The following is a 12,420-nucleotide window of genomic DNA, read 5'->3' on the forward strand; positions in this document are numbered from 1 at the left end:
TGAACAGTTGAGCTTTGTACCTTAAGGAAAATGCTAATTCCTTTTATACACGTGTTTTTGGGACTCTGCCAAAGTGTTCTGGGTGTGTGGACAAACTTCAGAAGTGTCTTGAAACGTCTTGAAATGATGAGAATATGAACAAGTGTACTTTTCTGGGGTACAGATCAAAGTCTTTATCTGATTCTTTTACAATAAGGATATGAAAACAGAAAAAAATCCCAAATACTGTTCAACTAGAAGATTTAGAAGGGAACTGTGTGCTATCCACCAGAACTCAGAAGTATTACTTAAAATTGGGTCTCTGCAGATGTAACAAATGATCTTGAAATAATTCTGGACTTAGGATAGACACTAAATCCAATGGCTAGCATCTGTATACAAAGGAAGCAAAGTCATGTGAAGACAAAGAGATTGGAGCTATGCATCCACAAGCAACACTACACATTTAAGCCAGTTAATTGCTAAATTACTCTTTTATCCGTTAGGAAACAGAAATGTCACACATCCTTTTAATGTATTTGAAATAATTTGGGTTCTCAGAACATATACACATAAGTGTAAAAGGTATAAAATCCTGTAAGAAGTTATGTTTAAGTCATATTGAGCATTTGCTAAAAGATGTGATTAATTGGAAAACTCAAGACAAAGGGTACTTTCTTGCAGTTAGGAATCTCAGCATGGCTAGTTGTATCATTCACTGAGTAAGTGGGGGTTGTAAACATTCAGAAGAAACACTGAATTAAGAAGTCAGGAGGCCTGGGTTCGAGTGCCAATTTTATTTGTAACGAACCATGGACAAAACACTTACTTATGAAATAATGGTGAACATCGACTCCCTAATTCACAAATATGCCACGGAACCAAAATTCTCCCCCAAGAAAGCTTCATTGTAAATGAAGAGATTACTGTTATTTAGTTTTGACTTTAACTGATAGGTTGAAAATGACAAATGGGAGAATTTGTCGTTTTTATTAATTGTGTGCATACTTCAATTCTGCAAATGGATAATCTGGTTGAGATAAGCATTGTCTGATATTTCAATTTTATAAAACAAAAAGCTATCAACAAGAAGTTACTGGAACAGAAAGAGGTGGTCAGAAAAAATGATGCTACTGAAAAACAGCTTTCTATGTTAGGAGCTTCTAACATTCCTGTTATCAAATGGAACAAAATTTAGTTTGAGGTCACCAACATGTTTGCCCCTTTGAAAGGACGCCTATCAGTAGGGCAAACGAGATCTCATTTCTCTAAAATTAATGTTAAACAGGAGTCCTACAGATGCTACAATGACCAATCAACATAGCTAAGCAAACTTTGATCTTTCCCCCCTCCGCTTCATTTTGTCATCCTTCTGTTTCATTAAAAAACTCCCAATTCCCAACACCACAACACACGCCTCTGTACTCCACTAGGCTGAAAGAAATCCTAGCCTTCTGTCACCAGGTGGGAAAAAAGGAATTAGGGGGATGTTATTCAAAAAGCTCCTTTAAACTGGGAGTAAGAAAAATGAATAGATCATAAGCATCTGGCCACTTATCATATATATGAATCAGGCCAACTATATGTACTAACCATCGAAAAGTAAACACATTTTCCTGCAAGTAACATTGCTAGTCTCTATTTCTGGACTTTCCCTCATATTATTGTGACCAAAAATGTCTGGGACATGATTCACACAGAAACAGAGTAGATACAAATGCCATCATAAAATATTAAACTATTTCCCAGGGAAATATTTTAGAAGAAACATACTTTCACTGTTGGCCCCAAATGCCATCATTCACTTATGTTCTTTACCTGTCAACTTTTAATACAAAAATACCTTAAAGCTGATAATCAAGAACATTTACAGGGACTTACAAAATTGACAGAATATTTCAATGTTATACACAGCTTAAAGTTTTAAAGTTCTTTGCTGGCACTTGAGTTTATAGTTGAGAAACACAATAACTACTATCTCAATAAAATACTGTTTTTAGCTTATACATATTGTCAAAACCCCGTATTACCTCACAAAAACAGTAAAGAACAAATCACTTTCTGCTCAAGAGTCCTCTAAGACGAGCACCAAGAACTATACAGCCAAGTTATTGTAGGAAAGCAAAGTGTCTAAGTCCAGGCAACTGATACAAATGTACATTATCCAACAAGTCCAGTGAAAAAAAGGATTGTTCCTCTGATTCCATAAAACATCGATTAGGTATAGATCAAAAATATGAACTTATAAAACTTGTTCCATTGTTCTTTTTTTGTTTGGGTTTAGAAAGGTTTTTAAATGACTGGTGATCCTATCAATGTCTTTTTCTTTTTAATTTTTAGGTAGAAAATCTCATTTAGCAAGTACACATTTTACATTCCAAATTAAAACTAAAATTTTTGTTAGAACAGTGAAGCCATTTTTTATTTCCCATTAAGGAGTAAGGCCATTTGCACACTATCAAAATGAAATCACTATTCAATCATCTTAATGCAAACATACACTCTTTTTTTGCAGAGGGAAAGAGAACCAAACTAAAACTTAACAAATGATGTTTAACTTAAATGCACATTTTTAAAAAACCTATTAGCTTACGAATATGGAAACTGCCTACTGTTATTCTGAAGGAAAGTATACACCTTCAAAACCTTACGTAGCACTTCAGTCCAATCAGTTTTCTGTTATTGAAATTTCAACAAAAAATTACATTGCTCATACCACTAAATTAATAGAAGACTAAACTAAGAAACTTTAATATAAACATACTGACCCAAATAGTCCAGTGGTACTGGAACAATGTGGAAAAAACACCAACCGTTTTAGTTGATAATACAATTAATTACTTCCCAAACTTTATTATTTTAATTTTGGACTTTTAGAATAGTAAATTATTAAATAGGCTGATTTCACAAACTGCTTACATTTTGTAAGTTGAAATTAGTATTTCAGCATCACTATTTCTAAACCCAATCATCTGAGGTTTTACTCAACGCTTTAGGAAGATATTTTATAGATACATTCCTTAACCACAGAGCCACCTTTGTGTTTCTAAGTATTTACAATGAACCCTGCTGATCCTGCGCATTCCGCTGCGGTGCTACCTGCACCCAGACTTCATCATCAGAAAATGAACTTGAACTTCCTGACTCCGAGTCCAGTTCACTAAAGCCATCTAGGTCCCATTCAGTACTCGACTCACTCCTTGCATCATCTTCCTCAGTGATGAAACTCTGACCAGGTTCAAGGCAGGAAGGATATACTCGAGCACAGAGGCAAATAAAGCCAGAGTCGAACTGCAAGAGGCCCAACATGGTCCCTATGTTAACCCACTGGTCTTCCCTGGTGTCGTACTCATACACAGTCACCCTGTTCTTTTTCCACTGGGGGGTGGTCGAGGTGATAAGCAGCAGCTTTTGACCATGATTAACAATCTGGTAGTTGTGGGTTTCTGAGTCCAAGGGAATATTACTAATCCGCCTCCATTCTCCCCTGGCTGGGTTGTAGACCTTCATGACGGGGATATCACAAATACAGTAAATCTCATCATTGAAGACACACGCTTCCTGGAAATCACTGCGTTTAAGAGATGCACAGTTCAGCCACATGTTGTGACTGGGATCATAGCAGAGCATGCGTTTACTATTGACAGCATAAAGGTAGTTCTGAACCACTATTAATTCAAAGGAATAGAAGGAATGGGGTACAGGAGCCACCAGCGCCCACTGGTTCCTCTGAACGCTGTAGCATTCCACTTCCTTCAATTTCACACCAGTAACAGGGTCTCGCCCACCCAAAATGTAAATGTAGCCATTGAGATAAGCCACATCCATGCCCTCCCGACACAGCAAGCGGTCTGCCAGTTGCTGCCAGCTATTCTGGGCTGGTTTGTATACCCAGAGGTCTTTCCTGGGCTGGGCAGCTAGATAGATGTCATGGTCAGGAGAGACACAGACAGCGGAGGAGGTGATGGTCTTGGTGTGAGCCAGGCTGGTCAAAGGTGAAGGCATGGTGTAAATGTCCCCCGAGTAGGGGTCATAGCAGAGAAAAGGATCTCTAGGGTGTCCAAAGAAGACCACCATCTCCTTGGCACACATCCCCATCCTCTGGGGTGGCTCTTCTGCTGAGGAGACAGCAGAGCTGGTGCTGCTGTTTGGCTTGGGCACCAGCGTCTTGTACATCATGTCACCATAGCGCATCTGCAGGGCCCCCTCAATAACGTCCAGGCAGTGCTTCTTCACAAGGGGCTTGGTCAGCAGCCCTTCCAGGTAGTCTCGATCCTTGTCAGTGAAGTGTGTCCAGCGGACGCACTTGAAGACTTCTGCTGCACTGGGACCCCGCTCTTTGGGTGCAGCTTCCAGCCACTGCAAGCCCACCTGACACACAGTCCGTTCACTATCTACGTCCAGACTGTCCAGGCGCACCACAGCCAGCAGCTGCGCCAGGGTCAGATCTGCCAGTGTCTCTTCCCGATTTGAACCCATTCTACTGAGCTGCTTGAAGTTGTGCGCGATGAACGACTGGGCCTGCGACCGAAGCTTGTGATGGTCGAAGGCGTCTGCAAACTTGAGGATGGCGGTGCAGTTGGTCAGGTCCAGGCGCCGGGCTAGGAAGGAGGCGCAGGCTTCCCGCACGTACTCCAGCTGCAGCATGTCAGAGGCAGCATAGAGGCGCTGCACGTTGGCTTCGCTCAAGGACACACGGCCGGTGTAGCAGTAGTCAACCAGCACCTCGAAGGACTCCGCGTCCACATCGTGCATCGTCACGCTGGCCTGCTGGCTCTCGTACATCCCGCCCGTGAACATGCTCTTGAAGTAGGGGCACGCAGCCGCCAAGATGTTGCGGTTGCAGGCGAAAAGGCGACCCGTGCCAGGCCCGCTACCGGGTGTCACCACCTCGATGGTCACGTCGCAGAGCAGCCGCGCGTCGTAGAAGGACTTGAGTTGCGCCAGCAAAGCTGCCGAATGGGCCGAGTCCTTAAGTTCCTCTGGGCCCGTAAAAAAAGCCGAAACCGAGGGCTTGGAAATCCTCTTGGGCCGTCTCCCGCCGCGGGGGCTGGCGAGGCGACGAGAGCGCGGGGCTTCCTCCCGGGCCTGCATGGTGGAGATGGCGGCGCGCAGAGGGCGACAACGACTGCAGCCGCCGGCTCGGGCTCCTCGCCGACGCTATTCGCCGGGCCCTTAAAGAGACTGCGGCACGGCCACACTCAGTTCAGTGAGCCCCACACCGCCGAGTCGCCGCTCTTTATCGCTTAGGCGGTTCCAGACTCACCCGCTTCCACTTCCGCGCCCTTTCGCGGCCTCAGCACGCCGTACGCGACCGGCTGGCGAGAGCCGCGGAGCCGCACTGCCGCGCTGGCAACACCAGCAGGCGCCCAGGAGAACTACCACTCCCAGGGTGCTTCTCGCGCCCCGAGGCATGCTGGGGTCATTCAGACCCTAGGGAAGAACCGGACGGAGAGGAGCCGCTTTGCATGTTGGGAGTAGTAGTTTGAGCAATATCGCGATGTTTCTAGGCTGTACACTGGTTTTCTGGTCAGAATTAGCGGTAAGTTCCCACGATTTTATGGGTCGGGACATTCGTTTTGCGGATCAGATTGGAAACCCTGTGCTTAGTTTAGGACTTCGCTGTATTTCCTCTTCGTAAAATGAAGACAACCATGATGTTGATATGGTTAGTTGTATGAGTGAATGAAACAATTTGCACTGTGCGCTTCAATCGATATTTGATAAGTAGAATAATAAAGTGCCTATTATATGTTTGAGGGTAGCTTACATTGTTTCCCGACTCTCCTCTCACTTCCTGACTAACATTAAGCGTTTAATGAAAATACTTTAGCTCTCCACAAGATAAAATGTTGATTTTATCATGGGAAAGAGAATCAAACTCACATCATCCCAAGGCCAGTTCCTATGATTCTGAAGTCAGATACGGCGCCACCTTTCAAGTTTCTTTACCAATTCTGACAATGTCCCGCCCTGGACATTCTGTATGTCTCTGCTGGGTTCCGAGCCTTGAACAGTGCCAAAGCCAAGCAGCTGCCAGGTTGAGAGTTTGAAGACCAGAAGGAGGCTTGCCTGTGGGCCTGGTGAGAAGAGGCTACCCTGACCAAGATCTGTGTCTAGACCACTTCTGATCCTATACTGTGTTTTATGGTACAAAAGAGACCTCATCTTAAATATATTTTAAGGAGCATACTTAGTTTTAATAGGGACAAAGACAACACAAAGACACAGATAAATCATGTGGATGAGGTAGGTCGTTGTTAGCACAAGGTCAAAAAAGCATCCAAGGATTCATAACTGGGAAGCTAGATAAATAGGATATGTAACAAAGGGAACTGTCACAAATTCATGATTGGTGGCATATGGATACATCACAATTACAGGTGGGAGGAACAGTAGCAGGAACAGAACCATTGCGACTCATACATTATATTAGATGAAAGGATTACAAGATTGGCCCAGGGCCTTTCAACCAAGGTGGCCAGGGCAAGACTGATAGGGCAAGACTCATGACTATGGGGTCCCCTGACCTATCCCCATGATGGCAACCTCCATCAAGGACACACCCAGGAAAGCCCCTAAGAGAGAGACTTGCCCCTCCTGGGCTAGCTGGAGTGCTGCGGAGGTAATCTAGTTTCCAAGGCATTCTGCCTGAGGGTAAGGTTATCTAACCCTAGGTTAACTGCTCGGGAAGAATTAAGTGGAGGATTAATCTACTTGGGGACCCTGTACCTGGATTTTGGGCTGTCACTGCCATCCACAATCGTTTGCAAACTGGGGTGTTCAGAATTTAAGCTTGAATACAATTGTATTAGGCCCCATAATCATGAATAGTCTGTGAGTTCTGTGTGGTCATTGCAATGAATTATCCAATCCAGTAGAGATGTCGAGAGGGCCTGTGTCAGATGTAGGGGAATGGCTGGTGTCAGAATGGCTAAGAAGGTTGGAGTGTGGAGACATGTCTGACCCTTGCTTCATATGAATTGGCCTGGTGCAGATGTTGAGTCTGAGTCTCCGTGAAGTCTGAGGAGGTCTGAAACTGCCTTCACATACCTTTTTACACCAATTGATCGCTCACAACTGAATCATATAATCCTACCAACATCTTCTTTACCCAGACCCATAAAGAGGAAATACACCCAGCCTGCACGGTCCCACCCAGTTGTTGGGAATTACAAAGAGTAGAGCCATGCCAGACAGGTTCTGTATGAGCATAATTAAGTGCTCTGCAATTATTTTTCTTTGCAATGTTATCCATAGCTTGTTATGATCGACACAGTTGAATGTCTTTGAGTAATTAATAAAACACAGGTATGGGATGCTCATTGTAATCTATGAAAAACCTTAGTAGATATTTGGAAGTTGATAGTTCCCCATTTAATTGTTTTGACTTCTTTTTTTTTCTTCAAGTAAACTACATGCTTTAGGAAAAGCCACAGATGGTGGAAGATGAACGGGCCCAGGCCTCCATAGTTAATGCCACTTGCAGTGGGAGAAGGGGTACTTCACATTGACTAAAAAAGCACTTCCCCCTTTTCTCATTTTCTTGTTGAAAATATACACAGCAAAACATACCCCAATTCAACAATGTCTACATGTCTAATTCAGTTACATTTAGTCTTTAAGTTTTCCAACCATTCTCATTTTCCTTTTCCTCCCCCATTAACAATAAACTCAATGCCCCATAGGTTATTATTTGACCTTAAGAGTTACTGTTGTTAATTTGACTCAATATAGTTCTTTAAAAAGAGAATAATACTCAAGGCAAACATTTTTTACTTAGTAAGCTAATCTATTTGGTTTACAGAAAGGGGTTATTTTTAGCTTAAGATTTAATATCTCAGGGCAATAATGTGGGGACTTCATCCAGCCCAGTTGACACCAGAAAATCCGGATTCCGTAATTCTGTTCTGCATGGTCACCCCGTCCATCTAGATTCTTGTATAGGTTCTCTCATCACAATGTTCAGCCATGGTAATTCTTTATTCTTTTTTTTAAACTTTTTCTACTGTGAATTAGGTGAAGGCTTGCAGATCATTGTTTTACATTCAAAGACTAACACACATGCTGGTTCCGTTTACCCTTGCCGCAGGGCACCATTGCTTGGCCCAATGCATCCCTATTTTCTGTTTCCGTTCCCCTTTCTCTGCTAACCCGAGCTCTGTACTCTTGTACCTGCTGCCCTTTTGATTTTAACTGGTTGATTTTTCTAACAGGGAGGTGAGTTCAGTTAGAGACCTGCGAGGTGACTAAGGGCCATACCCTCTGGGATCCTACAGTCTCTATCCAATCAGTAAGCCTGATCTCTTTTGTGATGTTGAGATTCCGCCCACATTTTTCTCCCACTCTACCCGGAACCTTCCAAGGTGATCTTGTTCAGAGCACTTGGTAATGGCAGTCAGGCAACATCTGCTTCTTCTGGTCTCAGGGTTGTGGAGACATGTTCAGGCATCTTCTAAGTTTTACTGAGCACTTTTCGTTTGTCAGGTTTCTTCCCATCCTTGGTATAGGATATTATACCAAGGATTCTTCTCATCCTTGATGTAGGATATTAGCACGACCAGTAAATGAATTAAATGATGAGAAACAAATGCCTCTAGCTCTTGATTTCTCTTACAATTTTTTCTTACTTAATTCTTTTTTGTAGAAATCATGTTTGGGGTTTAAGTTTTTAAAGCTTTAAAATATTTAAGTGTTTACATATTTCCTTTTAAGAAGAAAAAAATGAATTTTAAGTGCCATGTGATTTCATACTTGGTGCCTGTTTCATACTGTTTAATATTCATATTTCCTGGGACTAATGTGCCTCTTATGTAAAATGCCTGAAAACCACCATCACAGTTTCTGTGTTTGTAACTGTGATGGTTAGCTTTTGTGCAATGCGCTACACCTACCGGGAGGGATGGGTGGAGTCCTCAATCAGGACACAGCCCAATGGTGGCTCTTTGGAGGTGTTTACTTTCTGTAAGAGTCCGTGGAGAATTGCTCTCTCTTGTCCCTTTTCTTCCTGCTTCATTAGATCCTGCATCTTGATTTCTAGAGCCAGAGCAGCCCATGTGGCCTGCTGACTTTGGGAGCTGTCAGCGCCCTGCCATGTTCCAGTTGATCCACACAACTAAGCCCCTATCAACCTATGATTTCCTAGCTTCCTGCTTCACTTTTGTGCTTCAGCAGCTGGTAGCTGTGTGTCTGGTGGGACCATCTGCCCCATGGACTTAAGCTGAACTGGGCTGGGCCACTTCCTTGATATAAAGTTCTTTCATATATATATAATGTGTCACTTTTTTTTTCTCTAGAAAATGCATCCGAATACAGTAACTTATACCCTTCAATTCCCTATTCAATTCAAAGTTTTCTTGAATTAAATCAGATTCTCTAGGGACACTCATTATTATTTAGGGCAATGTCTGTCCCTAGGGAAGTAGTAATAGTGTTGATTCAAATAGGATTAGATTAGCCGCCAACTCTGAAAAAGTAGGAAGAAAAACAAAGGAAAGCTTTCTTCTTCTTTTTAAGAAAAAAATTGTTTAATTCTCTGGTGAAAAATCCACACAACCCGTGCAGATCACGTCACTGTAGAATGGTTGTTCTTTGTTTTTGCTGCACCAGCATCGGCCCTGACAGTCTTCACGTATTGGTGTTATATAATGTATACAGCATCAACTATGTAATAGTAGTTATAACCGAGGTCTGATGAATCTTCTAGTTCATAACACATCAATTTGATGGAGGATTTTGCAGAGACCAGCCTGTTCTCTAGGAGGGGTCTTTAAAGAAGGTTCAGGCTGAAAGTGTGTTCAAGAGCCTAGGGAGAGAAGTCTAAACAAAGTTTAATTTATCACATACGTTATTCAGATTGATTGACAGGGGCAAGCAATTCAGCTAGTCAATTATGAGGCAAAGGTTGGGAATTTAAGGGTCTGTGTCTGGTCTTGTGTCACAGGTGAACACGGGGCATTGGAAGTCTGACGTGAGTCACGTGGAGAAAGGCAGGCGCTCTGGTGGGGCAGTGGTAAAGGGCTGCGAATTTGGGAGAGAGAGATGACCATCGCTTCCACAGACTTGCAGACTGGGAAACCCCATGGAACAGCTCTACTCAGTCCTACAGGGTCCGGAGTTTAGGGCAGTGTCCGCCTAGGGAAAGGTGGTTTTTGTAGGGAACAGGTTTCCTGAACACAAAGGAGGGGGGTGGTGCAAAGAATTCTGCATTATCAATGTAGTCCACATAAAATTTAACACTGAGACACTAAACAAGCACGTGTGTATATACACAGCAAATATGTAGTAAAATGTTAACAATAGTTGGTGTTTTATCAACAATAGTTGCTAAATATAAGATGCTTTATAAGAGAAAATTTTGGTGTGCTTGAAAAGTTTCACAACAAAAAGTTGGGGAAAGATTTCTCTCAGGTTTACGTCAAATAGTTCCATTTCAGCTGTTTCATCTAATCAGTCCTGGCATACTCCTCTTTTGACCCAAGGAATTTCCTCAGAATAACTACTAAATGCACCATGCCATTTGGTACTATTAATCGTGATTTCTGTGTTTGCCTCCTTCACGCAGTGGGGCTTCCTTCAGGTAAAGACTGTAATTTAAAATTCCATCAAACGTTCTACAGAAAATTACTCATATTAGGCCATCTGTGGGCTCTCATTAACCCAAAGAGCAGTAAGAAACAAGTCACAGAGACTACTTTATTGTTTTGTGGTTTATTCTTTATATAATTCGCACTCAGCTTTCAAAGAATTTCACAATGTTTCTTGGGATAATCCCTGTTCCTGAGAGACTAAAAGGAATTGCAATACATATGTATGCTTGTGCTATTTAAAAGTAGAACTTAAAGTCTTTGCTTGATCTTTCAGGGGCTTATAATGACATTTATACCTCTTTCATCACTAAAATGTACATTGTCGTGAAGTAACGAAGAAACAGAATTGAACTTGATTTATACATATTGATAAACCCCAGCTGCTGGGGAGCTGACTCCAGCTGTGTGGTCCGAGTAGAACTATGCTCCAGAGGGTGTTCAGAGGCTGAGTTTTAAGAAGTTGAATGGCAGGCCTTTCTTCTGGGGTGACTAGGGGTAGACTCAAACACCCCACCTTTCATTTAGCAGCAAAGAACATGAATCATTTGTACCAGGGACTTCAGATGAATTTACAGATGACAAATATAAAGAGATCAAGTGATCGCTCCTAACACCCATCATCCATTCTCAATAGTGAATTATTTCTTTTTTCAATAATGTACCCTTGTTTTCTACTTGAAGACTTGGACCATGCTTACAAGTAATCCTAAAATAAACCCTAAAACAAGAAATGTGACTTGGTTCATTAAAAAATTATTTGTAAGTTCTGTGCACTTTAGACTGAACTTTATAAAAATCTATAAATACTTTCCGTCTTCTGGGCATAATTGCATCCCATTAATAAATAATAAATGAGCATTTATTTTGCTGATCTAAGGTTTTCATCCAAAAGTTCAGCCATGGCTTCTTCGTCAGCTGATTGAAGGAGTCTTTGAATTAGCTGGTCCAGGGCCTTCTCACCACATAAAAATTCCTGGTAAAAGAGAGCAATTACGGAAATCTGATTACTAGAAATCAATGCAAAAGAAAGCACAACTCATTAACTGTATTTCCTTCTCGTTGTTGTGTGTTATCAAGTCAATTCCAACTCACAGCCACCCATTAGCACGGGGCAGAACAGCCCCAGAAGGTTTCCTATGCTACAATTGCTACAGGAGCAGGTGGCCAGGTCTTGTCTCCCATGGATCAAATCCATGGTGGATTTAAACTCCCTTCCATTTGGTTAACAACTACACGCTTAACCATGTGACACCAGGGTGCCTTCATTTTTTAAGGGCAACAACGAATTATTAATGTGGTTCTAGAATCTAGCGATCACAATTGCTAACATCAAAAAGTTTCAGTCTGTAGTGGTTCTTTACATAAAGCAGGGAGTTCAAAAGAGCAACGGGAATTCTTCCTTCGTAAATGGTTTAAAGTGAAGTAGGACTTGCATTTTATTTTGACATCAGTCTTCTAGGATTTGAATTTTTCCAGTAACTCTGAATTCATTTGGATAGCCACCCCTCCAAAACTCAATTGTCACCTTGGGTCAGGATCATGAACATTTAAACAATAGTAAGTTGAGATAGTTTATTGTGCCAACCTGGCTGATAAACACATGTGGGGTTAATTGAAGGGTGGAGGGATAAATGGCTCAGTGAGCCTCGCCTTTCTAGTTCTTGGGTCTCTTGCTTTGTGATGGTTGAACCAGGGTGCAGCGGCCTTAGCCAGTTCCCTGCGTCAGCTTGCAAGGCTCACTTCCTGCAAGACATCCTTGAGGAGAAGCCACATGGACCTACCCGATGCAGACCTGGGAGCTGGAGCAGCCGTGTGGAGATCTCTGCCAGCGCTGAGATGCTTACACATTCAC

The 12,420-nt window shown here is 42.4% G+C and overlaps 2 protein-coding genes across 9 annotated transcripts in view; both read right to left on the bottom strand.

The window, feature by feature from the left end:
* Positions 1-761: 761 nt before the first annotated feature.
* On the bottom strand, positions 762-5,297 carry LOC101659126 (kelch repeat and BTB domain-containing protein 7). The gene has a single exon (XM_004707914.2). The coding sequence runs from the start codon at positions 5,071-5,073 to the stop codon at positions 3,034-3,036; it is 2,040 nt and encodes a 679-aa protein (XP_004707971.1). The 5' UTR covers positions 5,074-5,297; the 3' UTR covers positions 762-3,033.
* Positions 5,298-10,673: 5,376 nt separating this feature from the next.
* MTRF1 (mitochondrial translation release factor 1) overlaps positions 10,674-12,420 on the bottom strand; it is a 36,414-nt gene continuing 34,667 nt past the window's right edge. For all 8 annotated transcript variants that reach the window (XM_045287188.1, XM_045287184.1, XM_045287187.1 and 5 more), the window contains one exon: positions 10,674-11,541. In XM_045287188.1, coding sequence (XP_045143123.1) covers positions 11,428-11,541 — 114 coding nt within the window. In that variant the 3' untranslated portion in view covers positions 10,674-11,427. The remainder of the gene's footprint in view (positions 11,542-12,420) is intronic.

The sequence above is a fragment of the Echinops telfairi genome, unplaced genomic scaffold (assembly GCF_000313985.2).
Source record: "Echinops telfairi isolate 266 unplaced genomic scaffold, ASM31398v2 ScPeMD7_11;HRSCAF=52, whole genome shotgun sequence".
In the NCBI taxonomy this organism is placed as follows: domain Eukaryota; kingdom Metazoa; phylum Chordata; class Mammalia; order Afrosoricida; family Tenrecidae; genus Echinops; species Echinops telfairi.

Bases quoted from the DNA above. Each gene is read 5' to 3' on its own strand.
- LOC101659126 (XM_004707914.2), bottom strand. From the start codon at position 5,073: ATGCAGGCCCGGGAGGAAGCCCCGCGCTCTCGTCGCCTCGCCAGCCCC.